Below are 24,805 nucleotides of genomic sequence, written 5' to 3' on the forward strand. Positions count from 1 at the left end.
TACTAACAGTCTTTAAAAGCACTTTTTTAAGTTAATTAAATATTATTTATTATGATAATTTTATATTAAATACAATAATTATTATTAACCTGAAAATTTTTAATATATTAAAATAAAAAATGATACTAAAAAATGCTCTTAAACCATTTAAAAAAATTTAAATAAAATTTTATTCTTATATTATGTTTAATTAAAATAATATTTTTTTATTTTAAATAAAATAAATTTTTATAATTAATAATTAACTAGTTAAAATTTCACTTATATTTTATACAGATGTTACACTGATATAATGTTAGTATATTTATTAATATATCATATTAATATCATGATAATATAAATATTATTTTAATAAATAATATTTAAATTAAATAGATCATTAATTATAAAAATATAATTTCCGTACATTAAAAATAGTTGGAAATGCACGGACAAAATGTAAAATCCATGAGGCCTAGAGGGCAGACAATAACGACTGTTTCAGGGATTGAGCCAATGAGAGTTCGACAACGGTTTTTACGAAACCACCCTTGTTTTGCAAAACCATCCATTTTCTGCATCCAATCTGCTTTTCTGTCTCCAAAGTGGTTTCCGTCTTTTCCATATATATCTCATGTTGTACATATGTATCAACAGATATAAATGACACCTCCCCTCCCCCACTTCCTCCATTATGATTTCATCCCAACGTTTGTGTTAAACAGCTTAGCCTAGCCAGCAGCCAAAGAGAAAATAAGGCAACCATTTTTTTTTTCTTTTTTGACTAAAGATACCCAGAGAAAGTGATCAAGAGAGAGGGCAAACTCTCTCTCCTCTCTCTAAACTGAACTCACTGTCAGTTTCCCGTTTCTGGGTTGTTTTCAGTTGAGTTGGTGGAGGACTTTCGCGAGGAAGAAAGGAAAGGATATCATCATGGGGAGGGGTAGGGTTCAGCTGAAGAGAATAGAGAACAAGATCAACAGGCAAGTGACTTTTTCAAAGAGAAGGTCCGGTTTGTTGAAGAAAGCCCATGAGATCTCTGTCCTTTGTGATGCTGATGTTGCTCTGATTGTCTTCTCAACCAAAGGGAAACTCTTTGAATACTCAACAGATGCTTGGTACGGTCTTTCTTAATTTAATCAATACTACTTCCTTTCTTATTCTATCTTCTTTTCTTATTTCTTTTCCTTCTCAAAGTCTTCATATTTCATGATCTTTTCTTAATTTTCTCTTCTTATTTTATTATTCTTCTTCTATGCTTGATGTTGGATCGATAAATGAAATTGTTTTCTGAATTGCCGATAACAGCATAAAGTGCTTTGATTTTAGCTTTATTCTTGAGTCATGCGTAAAAGAAGAAAAATAATGCAAAAAAAAAAAAAAGATCAGCTGGTACTGAAGTCTGATCATCTTTGAGATAAACAGTAAAAAAGCACACTGAAAATAACACAGAGGTAGCGAGAAAGACAAAAATGGGAAGGAGGGAGAGAGAACTAAACGTGCAGAGGAGATCTCGTTGTGGATATGTTAGGGTACAATCTTAGAACTCCTACTTCAGGTGTAGGCTTGTCTTTGTTTTAGCAAAAGCTTCAAAAAATTATAGTAAACCGAAGGAAAAAAAAAGTTACTCCCATAAACTAATTATTTCCAGTCAACTCTACTATAATGTTCTTGACACTTTCTAAATCATTGGCTAAACTCTTATAAACAAGTCATATGGCTCATTCAACCAGGGAAACTACACTAAAACAGGATCAAGTAGAGCACAGTCCAGTAACTTTCAAAAGAGAAAAGGGGTACAATGGATTAACAAACATGTTTGAAAGGAACAGAAAGAACAATTTACCATTAAACACTAGAGAATTTTCTTGTTTAGCAAAACAAACAGTTGGACAAATATTGGCACATTTAACAAGAAAGAATTGAAACTAATGATAGTTGTCTTAGCTTCCACCCGGTGAGCGGTGGGCCTGAAGGCTGCCAAGTGGTTAACTTGACAGCTGCTTCATGTAACAGTGAGCCGTACATGAGATAGTATAAGACTAGGACACTTGGACCGAAGCATGCTATTGATTAACTGGTTATAATATTCGAAGGGGAAGTTAGGGACGGTAGTCTTTCATTCTCTTTTGGGCAAATACCTATGGTCAATAACTTATGGATAATGTTTTTCTTTTCAGAAAATAAATAGTTCCATTGTTACTCTTTAATGTGTGAAAATCATATGCATCTAACTTATTCCAATGACATTCTTATGATGGAAAAGGTTAAAAAAATTACAAAAAAGAGTTTGGATGGAGTAGCAAGTGAGTTGGAGAGGGTGTGAGTGAAGCCTACTATATGCTTTGATGGTTCCTATCCCAAAATTGAACATATATGATCAGTGATTCCAATTTTTATATGTTGAGTTCCCACGTACCTACTCTAGAGTTTATCGGCTTGCTAGCAAGCTCAGGTCTTTCAAGCGCAAGCCTATAGTGAGCAATCACCTCTTGTTGGACATAACTGTTTAGTTCAAAACCCTGGTCACAAAGAAGATAAAAACAGTCAATGTATTTCTTGGTTAGTGATGCTAAAAGAAGAAACTATTTCTACAGTTAATTAGAAAGCATACTTGAGGATACTTTTGTTATTTATTTATTTTTTGTTGAATTGTTCATTTTATTATTATTGTTTTCCTTCTTATTTTGAAAAGCAAGAAGCAAAAAGCATGTTTGATATAAAAATAAATGATATTGATGCAGAAGTAGCAAGTTTTCTGAACAATAAAGTATATGATTTTATTTTATTTAAAACAATAATGTTAAGAGTTAGGTTTTTTTTTTTAACACCATGTATTCATGTTTAATCAATTTCATAATTTTTATTTATATCAATTGCTTTTTTATTACTTCGTAGCAAATATTTAGAAAATAGAAAACAAATAATAAAAGTAACAATCAAGGCTTGACCCTCTTTAAGAGGGATAAGACTCAAAATTGGGTGCTCTTGCCCAAGAGTTTCTTGTACATACCTCAAAGAAAACCCAATGTAGATTTAACTATTTTTGAGTGTATATTTTGATAGCATGATTAAATAGTAATAACACTGAGGCAAAACAATGATTGGTGACTATTTTGCCTTTACTTGTTGCTGCTATGGAAGAAATCATTGTGATGAATATTTAGACTTGGTTTTAGCTAAAGTGATTAGCTTTTAGGCAAAAGCGGAAAAGTGCAGATAATGCTCTTCTCTTCATAAATATTTCAAAAAGTTAATATTTATTTGAATTAAAAATATATATAAATCTAATAATAAAAAGATAAATTTAACTTCATATTACCAATTATATCAAATTGGGCTAAGGTTGAGGACGTGATTTGAGGGACTTATAGCCTTGGTCAAAGCTAATACAGCATCAGAGTTCATATACTATGAACTGGAGATAAAACACCTGGACAACCAACACCCATTGAAACTAAGTAAAATTACATTACAATCTCAACACAAAACGCATGACAACTGAAACATTCATACAGAAAACCAACAAGGCCCATGTCTCACCAAAACTCCTATTATCAATATGCACTAAACATGTTTTGTCTATCAACTCCCCTTTTTGCAAGTGCATCTGTGAAATGATTAGTTTTTCTGTAGATCTGCTTATATATCCGACTTCTACAATCAACTTCAACATCTGTAAAAACCTTTCAGAATACCTATTACCTAGTATCCGTTTTCGTAATTCATAAAAGTGCAATATAAGAGTACAACTTTTTGCTCCATACTTTTTCCTTCCTTTATATGAATAATGTTCTTTGTTACCTAGCACTACGGTCCATCTGAATTGTAATTTGCTAGCATGTGAAACTAGTAATACCACAATTATTCTAAACACAAACTGAGAAATTTCTAATTTCCCTGACAAAACCCCTAATTTCTAATAAGTTCGAGACTCATGAGCTTCTTCCATCTCTGTGTTTTCTTTAATTTGGGCTGTTGCAAAATTTGGCAATCCAATCACTTGATTCAAGTTCCATCCCTTCTCTTTTTTTCGCGGTTTCACCCATATGTTTTCCTTTTCTACCATTTTCAATAAAAGATAAACTGAAATTTTTAACCTTTTAAACTCATATCATTCTTCTTAACATTTAAATTAATGTAATATTTTGTTAGATAGAGAGAGAGAGAGGGAGGGAGGGAGGGAGGGAGATTTCAAATGGTTATGAGAAAACAATATCCTTTTACATTAGGTTAAGTTTTCAGGTTTCATGTAATGCACATAAATAATAATAGTAGGCGTGAATGTTATAATGAACCCTAATTCAAACGGGTGTTAGGTGTAGGATAGTTTTTATATGGGGACAAGATTTAAGTATAGTTTGTGAAACGAAATTCATAATGTTCTCACTTGCAAAACTAGTTGAAAATTAAAATTAGAAACAAAGACAAGTTGTGACATATCAATTCATTTAAGAGGATCAACTTTTGTATGAGTGAATCATTTTGATGTGAGTAGGAGTTTAAAGTTTAAAGCTTATGTGAACTAGATGGTGTGGCAACTGATAATTGATAGTTTTACCCTCAAAATTCACTCCCTTCACGTGCGTGGCTAATCTAGACATTAAGGTTGCATTTGGTATGAGGGAAGTGGGGCACATTCCCTGCAATGTGTTCAATTAAATTACAGTGTTTGTTTTGTAACAGACCACTGCAATGTAAGATTGCAATGCAATCACATTACAGCCAAGGGATGTAATGTAATTGCAGTCCAAAACCAATGCAATCATATTACATTGCACTCTGCAATGTTCTTAAAGATAATTTTACCCTTCAACTTTATTACCTTATTAAAAATATTTTATAATGTTATAATTAAAATAAAATATATAATATAAGAATAAAAATTAAAATAAAATAAAATATAAAAAATTAACATTTATATAATATAGGTAAAACAAATTAAATTAAAATATATAATATAAAAAATATATTAAAGAAATGAAAATAAAATATATAAGATTATAATAATAAATGAAAATAACATATATGACATTAAAAATATATTTAAGATATGATATTATATAAAAATTAATAATAAAAATATAAATATATTAAAAATAAAATATAAAATATTATAAAAATAAATAAAAATAAAATATATGACATTAAAAATATATTTAAGAAATGATATTATATAAAAATTAATAATAAAAAATATAAATATATTAAACTTGTATTTTAATAATTAAGGGTAATTTTGAAAATTAACATTACATTCCCAGTAAAGTACTTGTAAACCAAACACTGTAATGTTATCTTCCTTACATTTTAATTATTATTTTTCTTGTATAACAAACATTGTAATGTTATTTTTCCTGCAATTACATTACTTGCAATCGCATTACTTGCAATCACATTACCTATAATCACATTGCATTGTAAAATACCAAACGATACCTTAGTGTTTTTAGGAAAAAAGTAAAAAATTAAACTTGTGACAAACCTACTAATTTTAAGAATTGTGATTGATGATTGGTGAATAAATTCCAACAAACAATAATTTATGTGCTTTTAATAACTCTCCAGTTGCATGCGTAAAAAATAGGGTTATTGCGGGGATGGCACATTCTGGCCCTTCAAACCATCAGCCCCACCAGAAATCCAAACTTTCACCCCAAACTTGGTATAAAAATGAAATGTTAAGGATTTAGGGTTGAAAGATGGGAGTAAATTTAGTTGTGAAATTATATTAAATTTATGTGGACAGTGTTTCAATTGGATCTTAAGGACAGATAAGGTTTTATGCTTTAATGAGCCTGTTAGCTATCTGTGTCTAGCATGCATAAAGAAGTTCATATGGGCATTAGTTAGTCGGATCTCGAGATATGATTTAGGTAGTTTGTTTGATCTACAGTTGTCAATGAGACCTGATAAAGAAGTCAAGAACCATCCTCTTTGTTTATATAAGACCATACAAGCTACTTGATAAAAAGTTTGTAGTAGCTTTTGCATTCCATAAACAAAAACCATTTTCTACAGAAATTTTTATGCCTACTGTTAGCTTGCGCAATTTTCTAGTTGTTTGTTCGATACTTGTTTGATTTGTTGGAGAAATCAAACCTTGAACAAACCACACGCAAGAAGCTATATCTCAGTTGCCTTAAGCATGTAAGATGTCATTGTGGAGCATCGGTTTCAAGGCAAACTTAAGTAGAATTTAGCACTGAAAGGATTGTTTTCATGGAAAGGTGAGGTTGTGCTGTACTGAGCAAGTAAGAATCGATGAGGGGCAAGAGCACTGGACCATGTATAGTGCATCCAGGTATTGTCACAAACAAGGAACTAGGGAAAGTACGAAAGTTGAAGGATAGAAGTATGATTCTGGAAAAATGAAGCACAAGTATACTAGAAGGTAGGGAAGCAGAGTATGTGAATTGGCAGGTAGGGAAATGGAAATAATATGTTTCAAGTAAAGCCCTTGTTATTATAACAAAGTGATAAAATTTGTACTATGTCATCCTCATAGATGAATTAAAACAAGGAAAAGATAAAAAAAATCAATATCCAAGCTAAATGGTTAAGCTAGAAAGCTAAAGAGATAAGTTTTGTTAAAATTAATGTTGCCATGCCTCGCTTGTCATGCATGCATCTCCTTAGTAGATTCATTCACATAACATTAGGTGGTGTCGCTAGTTTTGAATGTAACAAGTGGTGTTGAGCAAGTTGAGATGGAGTTTATTAGCTTGCTAAATCTAGAAGGCACAGTGAGCCAAATTATGCAACTGTCCAGTGTCAAATTGTCATGCTTGGATCAAGTGTGTTTTGTTCAAAGGCAAGAACAAGATGTACTATCCATGGCGGTGGAAGGTTTATTCTTGAATCAATCACAGCATGAAAATCATTCTCACTTTGCATTCAGTAGTGGTCAACCTTGAGAATGTGTTTTCAGGGAGTCCAAAAACTTGCCAACCAATCCAATTCTGTGGGATCTCCACATTGTAATTGCTCCAAAGTGCGTTGATATCATTTGATTAAAAGATCAACTTGTTTACACTTAAATTGTTTTCTAACAAGTCTTTTGAACAATTAAAACATCAAGGTAGAGTTCGGGATTCCAAGATTTGACCCTAACGGGAAAGAGTCATCTAAAGGAGGAGAAAGTTGTGTATTAAATCATGGAAGATATAAAAAAAGAAGAAAGAGAAGGACAATATATAAAGTTTAAATAGGAGAAACAATAAGGAACGCTGGAGAAAAAGAAAACTAGTTCTATTCCACTTCTGCTAATTACATCAGATGCAGCACATATATAAAGACTTGACCCATTATCATTAATCTCTTAAAAAACCTCCAACTACTTACAAAAACAATCCTACCACTAACCTATTACTGTTATAACAGAAAATCCTACCACTAACCCATTATTAATCCATTACCCATAAAACCAGGAACTAAACTATTTGACTTAGTCAACAGAAAAGCAAGTGCAAAAAGAACTAAACTATTTAACTTAGTCAACAGAAAAGCAAGTGCAAAAAGCAATGTGTAAGATGTACTAATTTTTAACACTCCCCCTTAATGCATGCTTACGATCAATAGCCTCAAGAACAACTCTGAAACATTCAAACTTGGGTTTTCCTAAGCCTTCATGAATATGTCAGCAACTTGATCATTTGTAGAAACTCTTTTCAACTCAGTTTCTTGATTTAGCACCTTCTTTTGAATGTAGTGATGATGAACTTCAATATGTTTTGTCTGTTCATGAGAAATTGGATTTGATGCAAATTTGATGGCACTTTCATTGTCACATTTGATTTGCACAGCATAGTCAATTTTGCATATTATGTCTCCCATCAAACTCTTCAACCACGTGCACTCTTGTGCAGCCATAGTTGCAGCCACATATTCAGCTTCTATGCTAGATAAAGCAGCCGCAGATTGCTTCTTGCTACACTAGGGAATTACTACTAAACCAATGTTAAAACAATAACTTGAAGTTGAACATAGATCATTTGCATCTCTAACCCAATCTGTATCAGTAAAACCAGTCAACAACAAATTTTCACAACCCTTGCATAAGATCCTGATTAAGAGAACCCTTTACATAACGCAAAATTCTTCTTGCTACATCTAAATGAGGTTTCCTTGGACACTGCATGAACTGGAAAATTACACTAACAAAATAAGTAATTTCAAGTTTTGTGATAGTTAAATCTATAATATACTAAAAGGAAGCCCCAAAAGAGCTTCCAAGTTTGGCTATGTTGTGGCTTTCTTTGGATGACACTTGTCTGGGATATGTTTGGTATTTTTTGATTTGTTGAGGATGCATGTGTGGTATTTTCTTTTTATGCCAACTAAAACCAATGCATGGTCTGACTTTGATTCAATTGAGTCATACTCTAGAAAACATCAACAGGCAAGGAAGCAAAGTAAAAACCGCTCAAAAAAAAAAAAAAAGAAAACAGAATCTTCAGCTCCTACTAATGTGAAGCTAGAATCTAGCTAATCCCTTCAAAATCACCCCCCATTAAAACTTAATCTAACACCTTTTGGAAGAATAAAAACACCCAGATCAAAAATAATACATTAAATACAAAATAAATCAATTTCAGATTTAATTTAGCAAAAATTATTTGTTTTTCAGATCACTTATTGCAAAAGAAAGAAACATGAATGCATAAAGACTAAACTTAAAGGGTAAAATACCTTATTCTCTTAAATTTTAATCAAAATTATGTAGAGATTTATTAATTTTTGAAATGGATACTTCGCACCAAGAGTGCAAACATCATTAATAAAAATTATGAAACAGCAAAAATACCCTTTCTTTCTTTAAATATTTAAAAGTTACTATTATATTTTGAAAAAAATAAAAAAAGAGCACCGATTGATGCTCCCTTTGGGGAGCTAGATTTTTGGCTCCCCAAGGGAGCATTGGGCTTCCTAAGGGGGAGCACCCAGGGAGCTTCGGTGCTCCCTAAATAGGGATCTTTTTTTTAATTAATAAAAAAATAATTATTATTATATAATAATAATTATAAAAATTAATCAAGCATAAAATTATTTTTTTATTGTTATCACGTTAGCAAGTTGATGAAATAACTAACAGTTAATTAATGACTGGACTTATTTGTTCTATGAAAAATATTTTTTTAAGATGGAGTGTTCATTTCAAAAACCTTCGTGTAATTTCAATCAAAACTTAAGAGGATAAAGGTATTTAACTCAAAATTAAATGAGAACTATTGAATTAAAATTACCTTATTCAATGGATAATTAGAGAGAGAAAGAAAAATATGTTTTTTTTTAAGAGAGACGGATACGGATAGGATAGATTTTTAGATATTTATACAATTTTTAGAGTGAAAGAGATCTTGCACTTTGAGAAGAATGGTGGCTAGGGTTTTTTAGAAAGAGAGGAAATTGGTGGCAAAATGAAGAAAAGAGGAAAGGGAAAGAAAGAGGGAGTCGTTATCGGAAATGCTTAGGCCGGTGAAGGCAAGGGCTCTAAGGGTTGAGGAAGGGAGAGAGGGTTTAGAGAAATGGGTTGGTTGCTAGGGTCAATGGGAAAAGATAAAGAAACGAGCAAAAATGAAGAAAAGAGAAAGGGGTTGCCTGCTAGGATTAGGTTATGATTTTATAAGAAAACCAAAACCATGTAGTTTTATGGATACAAAAAGAAGAACAAGAAGAGGTGGGTAGGATTCATCAAAGTCCAAACCAGTTCAGCTTTAGGCTTAGTCAATTTATTTTATTTATGTAATTTCTTTTTTTTATGTATGAATTAAATTTATGAAATTACTTTAAAAAAGGATAAAAATAAAAAAATGAAACTATTTTTTTGATAAGTAAAAAAAAATAAAACAATTGATTGAATAAAGTAAATAATGACTTACTAAAATTATTGAGGGATCCAAAAATTATTTTGACAAGGTGGATTAATTCTAAATAATTATAAAGGCATAAGGTAAAAAAGTAGAAATTAAAATTCAAGATTATTTACAAAATTTCATCATTAAAATTAAGAAAATTTTAATATGTGTAATTACTATTCATTTTATTTTGACTTTCAAAAAAAATATTCATTTTATTTTAATAATTTTATTATATAAATTATGTAGCTTTTTTTTTATTTGGCTACCATATAAATTATGTAGCTTATGAATAATGACTTTCAATATATTAAATTTTCTTAATTTTCATTTTATTTCACTATTAGAATCAGCATAATTAACAAAATATGATTATATTATAATCACATATACTAAGATATAAAAAATCAAATGTTTTTAAAAATTAAAAATTATTTAAATAAAAAAGTTTGCTTAGTAAGACATGGGAAAATATTTTTAAAATATTGCTATTTTAAAATAATTATCTTTAATTTATAATTATTACTATTATTTATAAATTTTCAAATTTAAAATTACTTTTTTTTACTATTTTTATTTTTATTTATAATATTATGTAATTTAAATTTTTTTTTTTATAAAAGAACGACACCCATGCAAAGCGGTGCACCACTCTAGTAAATTAAACTACTAACAAGTTGTCGAAAGTTTCTAGCCTCCTTTAATAGCTACCCTTCATCTTCCATCAACTTGAGATCAGGCTCCATTGAAGTAGCCTTTTCTTTTGACTCCCTTATGCCAAAACATTGTAAGCTTTGAGAAACGAAAAATTGATAATCTAATTTTTCAACCTCTAGACTAAGAAAGCAGCCAACTTCCCACAGATTTTTCATTTCAAATAGAACAGCTAAGTCATTTTTCAGTCAAGTAATTTCATCTTCATTATCTCCAGTGATTATCATGTCATCCACTTACAATAAGACCAACAAATGCATATTCTATTCCAATTTAATGAACAAACTAGAATCTGCATTAGAAACTTTAAACCCACAAAAGATAAAGTACTAAGCAACGTTACCATACGAGGCATGTGGTGATAGTTTAAACCATGCAATGCCTTCTTCCAACAACAACTATGGTGAGGAAATTTCTTTGAAACAAATCCTTGTGGCTGCTCCATGAACACTTAACGATCCAACTCCCCATAAAGAAATTCATTCTTTACATCAAGTTGCCATAGCTTCCATCTTTTAAAGGTAGCAAGAGATATAATGGATCTCACTGTCACTATTTTTGCTACACGACTGAAACTTCCCTCGTAATCCAAACCATGGTTTTGGGAAAAACCACAAGTGACTAAGCAAGCTTTGTATTTGTTGATTGTCCCATTTGCATTTTTCTTCAATTGATAAACCCATTTGCCAACGACTAGATCACAGTTTCTGGTTTTGGCACTAAGTCCCATGTTTGATTTCTGTTTAAAGCTTCAATTTCCTCTTGCATAGCTGCTTCCCATTCTAGATGATCTTTGGCCTTCTCATAACATGCTGGTTCTTCTTCATTTGATGCTTTTCTAAAAAGACATGAAGTAATAGCGGAATGATTTTAGATGTACTTCATAGTCTTTGAGGTAATTTGGTCTTTTTTTCTCCCTTCTAGACCTTTTTACTGCTTATTGCTCACCATCTGAATTAGAGACATTTGGCACTGGATATTCATCAATGTTGGAATCCTGCACGATTTTTTTAGGAACTAGCGACAAATTTCCTTGGTCACCACCAAGAACTTCTTGAATTGAACTTTATGGTGGTGCATAATAAGATGAAACTTCATCAAACACAATATCTTTAGACGTGACACACTTCATTGTTTCTAGATCTATACACCTCCACCCTTTCCTACAAGAATTATAGCCAACAAAAATACACTTCTTTGTTTTCGGGTCAAGTTTAGTTCAATTAGTTTTTGGAATATGAAGATAACAAATTGAACCAAACACCCGAAAGTAATTTACATTTGGCCTTACATCATATAGTCTCAAAAGGAGATGTTTCAGTACCTAGCCATAGAGGTAAATGATTTATTGCATGGCATGCGCTTTGGACAGCTTCAGCCTAAAGCTCTTGAGGAAGATTTTTATCATGCAACCATGAAAAATTTGCAAAGGTGAAATAAGCAAGCTTTCTTTCACCAACTTCATTCTGTTGAGGGGTATTTACACATGTCAATTGTCTCAAAATGCCATTACTATCACAGTGTTGGAAAAAACCCTCAGACATAAATTCACCTCCATTGTCACTCCGTAACCATTTAATTTGGATCCCAAACTCCTTTTCTACACCATTTTTGAATTCAACGAACTTTAATAATGCATCACTCCTTTTCGAAAAATTTCACCCATGTGTACCTCGAACGAACATCCACCAATACCATGACATAGTGTTGTCCACTATGACTTGGTGTTTTTGTTGGTCCCATCAGGTCTATATGAACCAGCTCGAACATTGTAAATTTGCGATTTGATGACTTCTTGAGAAGAAGGCAATGCGATTTGCCGAATTGACAACCTTGACAAATCAAATTTTCATGAATATTTTGTAAAATTGGTATGCCTGCTAACAACTTCTTTGTTGAGATTTGCTGCAACAATGGATAGCCGACATGGCCAAGTTGAGCATCCCAGATTGCAGCACTGTCAGTTTGACTTGTCTTCTTTACATATGCCTTCCCTGCTGAAGTAACAAATAAAGATCCTTTCTTCTCACCAACAAAAAGAACATTAGCTGCTATATTACTCACATCATCAAGCACTTTCACATTATTTGGACCAAATAAAACATACTTTCTAGAATCAGTAATTTATGAAACTGACACTAAATTTTGCTTTAAACTTGGAACATGATAAACATCGCTTCAGCTTGATACCTCTGGCTCTTGCATCATCGATGACCTTTGCAACACCTTCATTCATTACCAAATAAGTTGAATTATAGACGGTCACAATTATTCGATTTCCATTATGTTGACACAGCTCTGAAAATAATAAATCAGTGCCAGTAGCATGGTGGGAGCAACTAGAGTCAATGATCCACTCTATTTCATAGTTGAAAAAGGTTGATTTAGCAGTAACATAGTTTCTTCCTTCAACTACTTTTATAGTAAAGCATTGGCCCCATTTGAGTTGTCCACCCTCTTCATTTACACTTACCACATTTGCTTTGGAGAGCTTCACTCGACAATTTTTCTTGATGTGCCCAATTTTTTCACATCTATAGCACTTGATTTGGTTATTGTTGTGTGAGCTGCCACTAGTAACTTTTTCAACACTTGGCTTCTATTTTTCATCCTTGCTTTCCATGTTGTATTCTTCTTGTTATGCTTTCCTTTTGAGAAAAGAGCAGCATCTTGATCAAAATTCTTTGTCATTTACTTTGTCAAAGCCTCCTAGTTAGAAAGCAAATTCTCTAATTCTTCAATTGAAAGTTGATTCCCCCATCCTTAAATAGAGATAACAAAAGGTGTGTACTCCTTCAATCCTTGAATGAGACATCGGCGCAATCTTGCTTCACTGATTTTCTCATCTGCATCTAATTTTGAAAATTCAGTACATAGACTTTCAACTCATAAGAAATATTCAAAGATGGACATACCTCCTTGTTGTAGCATTGCCAATTCATTTTTCAACAACTGCAAACTTGTTGTATTCTGTTTTGGAAAATAACTTTTCAAGTGTCTCTCAGACTTCTTTTAGTGAAGTAGCATCACGAACGTGATCGATGACTCTTTGCTTATCGATGCCTTCAAAGCAAAAAGAGCTTTACCACACTTAATCTACTATTTCGTACTTGGTTCAGCATTTTCTAGAGTACCTATAGGAATTTCTGCATCAGTACTAGCAATTAATTCCCACAAGTCTTGGTCTTGGAGATAAGCCTCCATGCACATTCTCCAATATTGATAATTTGTGCTTACAAGCTTTTCGACACCATACTTGGTATTTAAACCGTTTCCCCCATTTGCTAACTCCATATTGTAGAGCAAGAAACTTCCTTTCCACAACTTCAAATCTCCTCCAACAAGACTAGCTCGATAGACAAGAAGAAGGAAAGAATCGCAAAGGTGCCTTAGCCAAGCTCTGATACCATACAACAACAAAAAAAGGAAAATATATAAAGTTTAAATAAGAGAAATAATGAGGAACTTTGGAGAAAAAGTAAACTAGTTTTATTCAATTTCTACTAATTACATCAGATGCAGAACATACATAAAGAGATGACCCACTACCATTAATCTCCTAAAAATACTCCAAATCCTACCACTAACCAATTATTGACAAAACAAAAAAAATCCTACCACTAACCCATTACTAATCCATTACCCATAAAACCAGAAACTGTACTATTTAACTTAGTAAACATAAAAGCACCTGCAGAAAACAATGTGTAAGATGCACTAACTTTTATCAAGACATGTATGGCAAGTGTGTACAGTAACATCAATTTTAGTAGAACTTATCTCTTAAACTTAGTCATATGTTTAGCTTGGGTCCTAATCTTTTCTTTTAGTTATTTAATTCATCTATAGGGATTAAGCCATAGGGATTTTATTACCAATTTTTATCAATTTGTTATGGAAGCAAAGGCTATACCATAAAGTTCTCATCTGCATCGGTTGTAGGTGTAGTGAATTCTTAATAAACAAAACACCTGGGGGTAGAGTTCCTTTCTTTTGGGGCTCACTTACTTTGATTTCAAGTCTGAAACTTGCTCCTTTTGCATTCTACACCATAGTTCTTTAAGTGCAAGATAGAAGAAAGGGGGAGGAGGAGGTGTTACTGGCCAGTTTTGAATGTAACATATTATGTGAAGCAGAACTGTGGGTTAAAGTGGTGGTAAAGCAAGAGTAGTTAACGCCAAGATAGGGATGATAGGTCATCCTAATAGTTGGAAGAGTGAGGTATGTTATTTACAAGTTGATACCTTTAGGCTTCGTATAAAGGTAAAGACAGGGACGCTTAAGCACTCTAAACAAAATATAAGAGCAAAATCCTTAACAATCCTTAGATCAAAGTCGGCGCCAGCTCTTACTCGTCACTTTCCCTCAAATATAGGTGCTAGACAATTGTTCGACACATCAATTTGACCCCCAAAATTAAGGCAAAAACTAAGAAAATATTGAACACATGAGGCACATTTATATTTGAGACTTTCTCCATAGTCTGAATAACATAGATCTAGGTCTACCAAGTCAGCAACACTAGTTGTTTGAGATTGATTTGTAATCTTTCTACAATCCCGAGACGGCTCACATCAAGTGACCGTGTCTTAAAAATTTATGCATGCACTCCGAAAGTCCGGATAGTTAAACAGTTGCAACTTGCAGGGCACATTTAATAACAAAAAAGTGGTATTATACAATAATAACTGCTATGTCAGAAACAGCCATCAACATTTAATCTCGCATTACAGAAACTTACCACTATGACCTCCTGATATAACAACCAATGTGTTACAATTTCTTACTTTGAAAAATTCTCCAACATATGGTTTCTACACTGCGACAGTAGTCTTCTGATCCTTTGTTCGTGTTTTCAGCTTCATAAAATTTGTATAGGATGACCCAACGTCTTATCTTATGCATGCACTTCCTTTTAGCTAATTGGAAGAAAATCTTGATGGTGTAGCGTGGCATTTCTTCCCTCATCAGATTGCAAATTTAAGCAAACAAAAAAAAAGTGAAGGAAATGTTACAACTATCCTGAAAGCTCAAAATAACCAGTAAACTTAAATGTTTTATATGGAACTAGCAGATAGCCTAAGAAGTGTGTGCTGTTATTCCCTATTAACAATATGGCAGCATTTTTCCTATCCTTTCGTTAATTTATTTTCATTCTTTAATGGTTGAGAGTTCAATCAATTCTCATCTTTATCCCTTGTGCAGCATGGAGAGGATCCTTGAACGGTATGAAAGATATTCTTTTGCAGACAGGCAACTTGATGCGAATGAAGTTGACCAAAATGTAAACCCCAAATTCTATGGAGAAATTTCCAAACTCTAAAATGTCAAATATGCATCATTTACTTTTAGCGGCCGTCTTTCACATGCTTCAGCAAGCTTTCAAAGGCAGTTATTTTATTCTATTTCAAATAAATAATAATAACAATGTGAAAGAATTCTTAGAATTGCCACTGCCATTTCTGTTGGATGGGATTCTATGAGATGCAAATAATTGCATGTGCCTTCGTTTTACTAATTCTGTATCCTCAAAAAAAATAAAAGATACTTTCCATATGTTTTACAGGGAAGCTGGACTCTAGAACATGCAAAACTTAAAGCCAGAATGGAGGTTTTACAAAGAAACCAAAGGTACTAAATCAATTCCTAGTTTTCAAATGTATTTGATCGTCTTTAACCTTAAAAAAGGAAAAAGGCAAAGATCGACTTATTTAAAAAATGAAAAATTATCTTTGTAGGCATTTCATGGGAGAAGAACTTGACAATTTAAGTCTTAGAGAGCTTCAAAACTTGGAGCAACAGCTTGAGTCTGCCCTTAAACACGTACGGTCAAGAAAGGTAAAATCATTTCAAGAATATATGCTTTTGATTGTGCAGCTTAGGCCCAGAATGTAACTTGGCCTGCAATGTTTCACTTACAGAATCAGCTCATGTTTGAATCAATTTCTGAGCTTCAGAAAAAGGTACACCTTGGCTCATAAGCTTCTGTTAACTTAGCTACTATAAGTCTAGAACATTATCTTAATTATACTATAAAGAGGTAGAGTTGCAATTGTCATAGTGGAGTATTCAGTTGCCTTAAAATTTACTTTTGCATCAATCTGATACTCATAAATATAGAGTTTGAAAAAGAAGTGTCGAAAGCAGCTTTAGAAGTATCATCCTGTGTGGGTAATAATCTTGGTTCTTGGCATATTATTACTTCCGAGCGCCTAAGGATTTCTCACTATTAAAAGCTGTTCTGTTATGTGGAAAAAAGCGTTTGAAATTGTACAGAGTACAGATTGCCTGACTTGTTCCATATGTAGGATAAAGCATTGCAAGAGCAGAATAACATGCTTGCAAAGAAGGTGAAAATTTCGATATCCGCAAATGTGAATTCTATGAAACTGCTCCTGTGCAGCTTCTTTCTTTTGTAATAAGTACTAAAATTTTCTTGATCCAAACATAGGTGAAAGAAAAGGAAAAGGCAGTAGCCCAGCAGGCACAATGGGAGCAGCAAAACAATTGCCAAGACACATCCGCCATTCCTCTGCCACAGCCAATGCGGTCCTCGAACATCCGGTTTCACTCTCTCTCTCTCTTTCTCTCCTAGTGGAAAACTGAAAGATTAAAAAGAAATATAACTCTCTCCAGATACCTCAATTATTTTCAAATCATCTTGGATTGATGTCATTTTTTGACCTGGTACCATGTCTTAACAGTACTAAGGCAGAGCAGTTAACACATTTTGCAGTGGCACCCATGAAGCAAGGAGCAGTGGAAGAGATGGGGAAGGCAATCCAGCACAACATCGTGGAGCCAATGCGCTCTTGCCACCTTGGATGATTCGCCACCTTGAGTGACTAAAACAAAGTAGTGTCCTTTCTTTAGTATGTATGTAATTTTGATGCATAGATATATGCCACGGACCAATTCGTGTGACTTGTATCTATATAGTCCAGTGTTGTAATTAAGTAATGCCGTGTTGATATGCAATAAAGAAAAACTGACATAAATGTAACTACTTATTGCAATTGGACCTAATATTCCCTATACATGACATCACTTTTCGTCCGTAACTTGCAATTTGCAGATAAAGTTATCAACTAAGGAGCAAGGACGACAAGGTTCTAATTGATTGCTACATTAAGTCATTTCTTATGTGGCTTATGCAGACTTTGATTGGTTAGGTTGTCTTAGAATGAAGCTGAAATCATAAAAAGAACATTTTTTTGGTGGTATTTTGTTTGTTCAGTTTTATAGGATATTGCAAATTTATCTTATTTATTTTTGAATATTTTATACTGTTATTTTATGTATATATATATATATTTCAATGACCTTTTTGACATTAAAAAGTTATGGATCATAAATTTTATACAAGCTTCCAAGTTTTTGTAATTGACCTTTCGCTAGAGCTGTATGGATTGCAACTAAATGGGGCTTCAAAGATATTGCTGGTCACTTTTCATCTGTTATTGATTGGTTTAAGCATTTGCTTCAGCAGATGGGTAAAAGGGAGTTGGAGTAGTGTTTTGTGGGCACTTGGGAAAGCAAGGAATGTTTTGAATTTTAAGCAAGAAAGGAAAGACCCAAGAGAGGTGGTTGAGTTGGGTTTTAGTATGTGCCATCAGGCCGAACCGAGTAGCAATAGTCTGAAGAACATTAACGGCGGTGGAGGAGTTCGGCAGGATTGAAGAACAATTGTGATGCAGCGATGTTATGGTCTCTCATATCGTGCTCCCAAGACAACGATTCCAGTTTCAACTATTAAAGTTGATTGTATGCAGGTTATAAATTGGATTAAGATGAGACAGCATAACGGTGAAGTGGAACATGTGATTGAAGATTGTGTAATGGTCATGGGACAGCTTGGATGCTCCTCCATTGAATTTTCTTGAAGGGAAGCGAACATGGTTGCGCATGGATTGGCAAAGTCAGTCAATGATCAAGAGGTGAACCGGATTACATGGAGGGATGTTTCTGATCTGCCAGCTACTGTACCAAGAGCATTGGAGGTGGATAGACTTGCTTTGTAATGGGTTATGTGTGCTAACGGAGTAGAAGGACATAGTAGGGTACTCTTTTTTCCTTTTCATGGTTTTTAATGAGGCTACTTCATGTTATAGGAAATTACAATATAAAGGGATATAAATGTATATTGTAATTTTTTATGTTGAGTAATGAAATTCACTATTTTCTCAAAAAAAATAAATTTTATAAAAGAATTTTTAAAAGTTTAATATAAAATAAATTTAAATTAAAGGTTTTTTTTATAATTTCCATGGAAATTATACAATGAGAATGAATTTGAGATGGATAGAATGGTTAAATGCGTATATGTTCATTTTTTGATGTCAAAATGTCCAAAATAAAGTCATTCAATTTGTCTATTCTTTAATGAAGATATTCTCTTAGAAAAAGATAAAAGGGAGTAACTTAGGAGGAATGTTCTCAATAGGAAAAAGAAAAAGCAAATGGACATTTACGCGCTTAATTTTATATATTATTTTAAGATTTTATTTGCTTTTTATGTACTTTTATGAATTGTATTAATGTTTGGTTAATTGTGATACCAAATCAATCATTCTAATTAAATAAAACAAAAGAAAGAAACCCAGTACTAACCAAATGATGATAGACAGAGGGATTGCTTAATTTCTATTGGCATGGATCGAGGGGAATTTTTTTTTCAATAACTATTATAATTACATTTAAAAGTTAAATTTGTGACATTAATAAAATGAGATATGTATGATATTAAAGGCAGCCAACACCCTCACTTCCACTTTCTTGCCAATCTTCAATTAGCAGTTTTGAATGGAAGAATATATATATACATATATATATATATATATATATGTATTCTTGAGGTCAACGTGCAGGTTTCGACTTTGTCAGTCGGTTTGGGGCTCAGTACTAATCTATCCTAACTTTGGGGTCCAACATCACCAAAAGACATTTGCGATGTAGCCATTGGAGGATTGTTAACAACCATATAATATTCTCAAGTGAATTATTACATGAATATTTTTCATTAATTACATCAACTACAACTTGGGTGCATTATGAACTGATCCATTAAAATTTTAGTTTTTTTTTAACTAACTGAACTAATTTGTGCGAAAGAATATAACTAAAGATAATTAGTTGCTAACTTGTGTTAGGCAACCACAGTATTGCTTTTGCTTGTAATAAGGCCAGCTTAGATCATGGCAAAGGGATCATTGTGAGACGAAGTATATGTTTGATCCTAACAGATTTTGTGCCTCAAAATGGTCAACCACAAGACAAAGGCATGTTTCGGAAGATGTGGTGCTTCGGTTGGACAATCTTACAGTTGTACCAACCAACATGAGCTACTACTAGTCCAATTACATGTATCTCTAGTTGTGAAGTTGTTGATTACAAATATGTAATAGGAAAAACCATGTCTAGCTACTTCTATATTAATACTGATGTGATTTGCCTGATAGCATAGACTCCCTCTCTCTCTCTCTTAAATACTCTCTTAATTTGACTTTTTTTTTAATCTTTGATCTTAATTATTTTAATTATTTGATTATAATTAAATTCTAACAAAGATATATATATATATATATATATATTTGACAACTACTTTATTTATAGTTTTGAAAACGTATTCTTTCAATTTTAATTAATAATGACTAATGAATATAAAAAAGTGGTCAGACTAAAAAATACTTGACCCAAAAAATCAAATTAAACACTAATAATTATGAATAGAAGTAATAAATATCAAAGAAATTACTAGTTCAATGATAACAAAACAATACCTTTACATCCATGAAGAGACAAAGACGACAAGAGTTTCTACTATAATCAAGGAATAAGAAATTTGAGATCGATCCTTCAACCTCTTCAATTCAATTAATTGTTGTGTTTTTTGGTACACATTCCAGAGATAGATAGGCCCTTTGCCTCTACTAATCACCTTTACATCCATAAAATTTAAGGCAAACACATTCAAGTTTCTAAAGTTACACCATATTTCAACTCAAGTCTGTTAGATTTTAAGGGTCTGGGCTTGTCTCCGTTGTGTTGGTAATAGGGGTGAGTGTCATCTTTTGATCTGGGTCTGTCTCTCTGGGTTGAGGGTGGAAGTGAGGCTGTTTAAGGTCTGTCTTTTGAGGCGAGTGGCGATTATGCGTTCGAAGGGGTTGGAATCTTCTTCTCCTCTGCCTAGCGTGTGTATGACGCGAGGCTCTGCCTGCTTCGGACTGCTGTGCCTTCGGTTTGATGTGGTACTTTTCTTTGCTAAGTTTTGTGATGCTCCTAGCTTGTGCTGGGGCTTCCCTTGTCTTTGGATTCTGCTTGTCTTTCTAAGGCTCTGGTGTTTGACGTTCATGTTCTGTGATGATCTGCTTCGTGCCTTTGCTGTTTGGGGCCTTGTCTGCTGCTTGAGGTCCTGTTGCTTCTTTTGTCTCAGTTGGTCTCCGAGTGTTGCTTCTGGGATGCTTCCTCTTCGACTCTCGGTTCGAGTATGGGCTTCACTGCTGATTTTAGGAGGGCTGCTCGCTGTCCGCATTCTCCCTGTGAACTTTTGAGGGTGCTTTCCTTGCCGGCTTGGTCTGTCACCTTCTTTCGATGCTCCTGTTTTTGTGTTTATGTGGCAGTGTTGTTCTTGTAGGTTGCCAGTATCTGCATTTCTGAGTATACTATTCTTTTTTGCGTTGTCTAGGTTTCTAGGTCCTTATCCAGTTAAGCTACCAAATTAGATTTGGTTGCCGGCTTCTCAGTGAAATTGAACAGCCTCTTTCTCCTCCACTCACTGCCAGGAGAGTCTTTTGCAATTCAAACTTAAAAGAATTGAAATGACATTTCAATGAAAACTACTTTTCAAAAAAAACGTCGGTTGGATTTTAAACTGGACATAACCATGACCCTGGCTCTCCCCTGCTATTATTTCTTCGTCCGGACCATTACCACTAATGGACCATAAGAAGAACAAAGGGGAATCAGGATGAGTACCAACAGGTCCAATTCCAATCTCTGTTCGCTCAACTCATGCATCAAGAAATGAAGATGAGATAGCCGACCCAGCAGTGAAAGATAAGAGGATTGACCATGTGATAAGGAGATACTAATGCCCGATCCGGTAATAAACATAGTTGAAGATCACACATGATCGGTCAATTGAGATAGGTTACATGGCAAGGACAGGGAATTGAATTAATTGTGGGACCTTACCCAAATTGTTAGGCGGAATCCCAAAAATTAATTTTACTAAGAAGATTATTTTTAAATATTGCAAAATCATGTACAGAGAAATGAATACATAATAATGCAATAGTTAATTGCATAATGATATTTGTTTGCATTGCCATACTTTTCATTGTAGTTACACAAGCAAGTGAATATCTAATCAACCATGGAATTCAATAAAGTGTTTTTTTTTTTTTTTTAGATTTAGGGAAAAGGACATTCCAACCTTACTCTTTAAATAAGAATATCATACACCAACCAATGAGCTAAATGTTCAAGTGCAAAATTCATTAAAATTGTAAGAGATAATCTTATTGAAAATTAATAAGTGAGGAAAATTTCTAAAATTTACTACAAGGGTCAAAGATTTGGAAAATTTTCCAATATTAGAGGTTTTCATTTATTTTTTTTAAAAAAAAGAAAAGATTGGAAAATGTTTAGTTCAACAAAGAACATTTTTGTTAAAGAATAGGGTAAAGAATGGTGTGAAAATTTTAAAAAAATTAAAATAATAAAAAACAATAGGAATAAGAAGAAACAATGAGAGACATAAAATATAAAAAAAGAAATATAAATCAAAAAGAAAAAAAGTATAAAACTACATAAAATAACAAATAAGAAAGAGAAAAATAAAAATGGCGAAAGGCATACAAAACAAGCAAATAGATGAAAATTTTCCAATGATGGAATTTCAAATAAGTTGTAAGTGACAAGATTCTCGAAAATTCTTAGGTTGAAAATTTTTCTTAAATTCTAATAAACATTTTAGAGAATTTAGAAAAATTTCAATATCAAAAGTTTTCATTTATTTAATAATAAAAAATAAAATACAAAAAGGATATATAAAATCATGATGAAAAATTTAGGAAAAAGAAAAAAAAAAACAAGAAGGAATTAAAGACTTAATTCAAATCTTTTTCATAAAATATCAAATTAATCCAAGGTGGAGTCTTTTCAATAAATGATTTTTTTGAATACTCGTGAGACAAGGAGACTCCCTCCTTTGTTTTTGTAAAAAATGTTGAGAAAACTTTTTTAAAAAATCTAATATTTAAAAAGTGGTTAAAAATGGGAAAAAAGAAAACAAAGGAAAAAGAATAAATGACAATTAAGGAAAATAAAAATGAAAATATGAATTCAAGGACTACTCATCACCATAAAATAAAATAACATAGGATTAATTGGCATATACAGTCATTCGGATGCAGTCAAAAATTTTTATACCTTATTCATGCATAATTATACTTTCAAACTCAAATCCATTTCATAGACCAAAATCTTACATTTTTAATGAAATTAAGTCAAGTTTAAATCTCTATAAAATTAACTAGATAGGCAATCAATTATTGATAGCAACTCTTCTTTACATCAAGCAGTCGAGTTCACAAACCTATACATTGCAACAATATATTTTTAGCTCAAGCGTATCAACACCTATAATTAAGCATAGAATTAAAATTAGAATCCTAGTTAATTCACAATTCCTTCTAGGCTTCAAGTGTGGGCAGGCGCAGAGCCTAGGGTGAACAGTCCCTCTAAAAATTTTCAAAAAGTTGTATATTATATATATATATATATATATATATATTTAAAAAGTATATATTTTTTGTTTTTTAAAAGGAATATATTTATTTTGTCTTAATGACTCCTCAAAAATTTTTAACCTTTATTTCTCTTTATTTTTGACCCTCCAACAAATGTTGGTTAACTCCACCGCTGACTGTAGGTCTATATCTATGTTAATTGTAGACGAAAAACCATCTCTCATTCACACCGGAGATTTGCAAATTTGGTTTTGGAAGAAGAATCAATTTCATATTCTATTTCAACATTAATTGTAACTCTGATTTCTTGGCTTATCTTGGATCAACCGTGATCTCAACCTTAACCATATAATTGCCAACCAAACATTCAATTTTGAAATATGAATTAACTTAGATTAAATCTTTAAGTGAAGCTTATGATCATATCTGTGAGAAGGGAGGCAGGAAAAAAAAAGATGATTTTAGAACACTTGGAAAGACAGTACGGATATTGCATGTAAAGCCAAAGAGGGCATGCAAGCAAGTCACTGGGCAATTATTTTGCCTTGATTGGCTTCTGGAAAACTAATGGAAACACTTAGACTAATTTGTTGTTTTTTTTTCTAACTTAGACTAAAATTCTGGATACAAACAAAAACCAATTCAGCGTGTCACGTCTGCCTCATAATGAATTTTTAAATAGCACATCAAGTAGTTGACTAAATCCATTTGTTTAGGAAATTTTCTTTTAAATTTCATGTATGATTAAAAATCCCTCAAGATATTTATTGTCGTATAACTCATAAGATATGGCAAGTTAAAATAATACTTATAAAAACTTGGCAAAGGAGGAATATGCTTCCCAACATTTATTGGTTGTTTTCTTTTGGGTGGTTGCTTCCCAAACAAACGCACTTCCTTTGTCCCATACCAAAATTATTAGTTGTTTCTTCCTTTTATAATATTGCAGGATAATTAATGTATTTGATTTTATTGTTTCCTCTCTAGGGTTCCCACGCAGCTTAATCGTTGTAAAAGTAAAATCAGAAGTGTAATATTTGGCTGTCTAACTTAGAGCTTAATATAATTAATAAAACTAGAGTGTTATAAAAAGAAAAATGAAAATCAGATATTATTTAATAAATGAGTTAAATCTCTTATCTTTTTTGGTTTTTTTAACGAAATTGAGTGTGGGTCGAGCTCGAATGTAAGAATATCTTATCAAATCTTATCTCATCCTCACCTTTACATAAATGAGTTAATTAAATGCCATCTTTAATTAGAGAAGGATTTCATGTTGTATTGGATAAGTGGCATTCAATAAGCCCAAAGTTATAGCATAAAGCTAATATGCAAATAATCATAAATCAAGATTGAGTTTCGCTGGTAAAGCATTATAAAACGGATAAAAGACAAAGATTAATCATCAACATTTCTTGGAAACGTGTGGAAGCAATTAAAAAAATTCGTCTTAGCAAGGTCTAAATCTCAACGATAATTGAAAAGATATGCATGGCTCTAAAT

The 24,805-nt window shown here is 32.4% G+C and overlaps 1 protein-coding gene across 2 annotated transcripts; it reads left to right on the forward strand.

Annotated features, from left to right (window-relative positions):
• Positions 1 to 629: 629 nt before the first annotated feature.
• On the forward strand, positions 630 to 17,773 carry AGL8 (AGAMOUS-like 8). Of its 2 annotated transcripts, none has more exons than XM_021429807.2 (8): positions 630 to 1,097; positions 15,756 to 15,834; positions 16,117 to 16,181; positions 16,289 to 16,388; positions 16,472 to 16,513; positions 16,859 to 16,900; positions 17,002 to 17,114; positions 17,287 to 17,773. In XM_021429807.2, exons 1-8 carry the CDS (start codon positions 913 to 915, stop codon positions 17,393 to 17,395), a joined length of 735 nt encoding a protein of 244 aa, XP_021285482.1. In that variant the 5' UTR covers positions 630 to 912; the 3' UTR covers positions 17,396 to 17,773. The 2 variants fall into 2 exon arrangements, with proteins under 2 accessions (XP_021285482.1, XP_021285483.1); XM_021429808.2 differs by having other exon boundaries at positions 17,271 to 17,411.
• Positions 17,774 to 24,805: the final 7,032 nt, after the last annotated feature.

The sequence above is a fragment of the Theobroma umbraticum genome, unplaced genomic scaffold (genome assembly GCF_002168275.2).
Source record: "Theobroma umbraticum cultivar Fairchild unplaced genomic scaffold, ASM216827v3 scaffold_50.0, whole genome shotgun sequence".
NCBI classification, from domain to species: Eukaryota; Viridiplantae; Streptophyta; class Magnoliopsida; order Malvales; family Malvaceae; genus Theobroma; species Theobroma umbraticum.

Coding starts and splice junctions, on each gene's coding strand:
- AGL8 (XM_021429807.2), top strand. CDS start 913: ATGGGGAGGGGTAGGGTTCAGCTGAAGAGAATAGAGAACAAGATCAAC. Junction 16,389..16,471: donor AACACGTACGGTCAAGAAAG/GTAAAATCATTT, acceptor TTTCACTTACAG/AATCAGCTCATGTTTGAATC. Junction 16,514..16,858: donor TTTCTGAGCTTCAGAAAAAG/GTACACCTTGGC, acceptor TTCCATATGTAG/GATAAAGCATTGCAAGAGCA.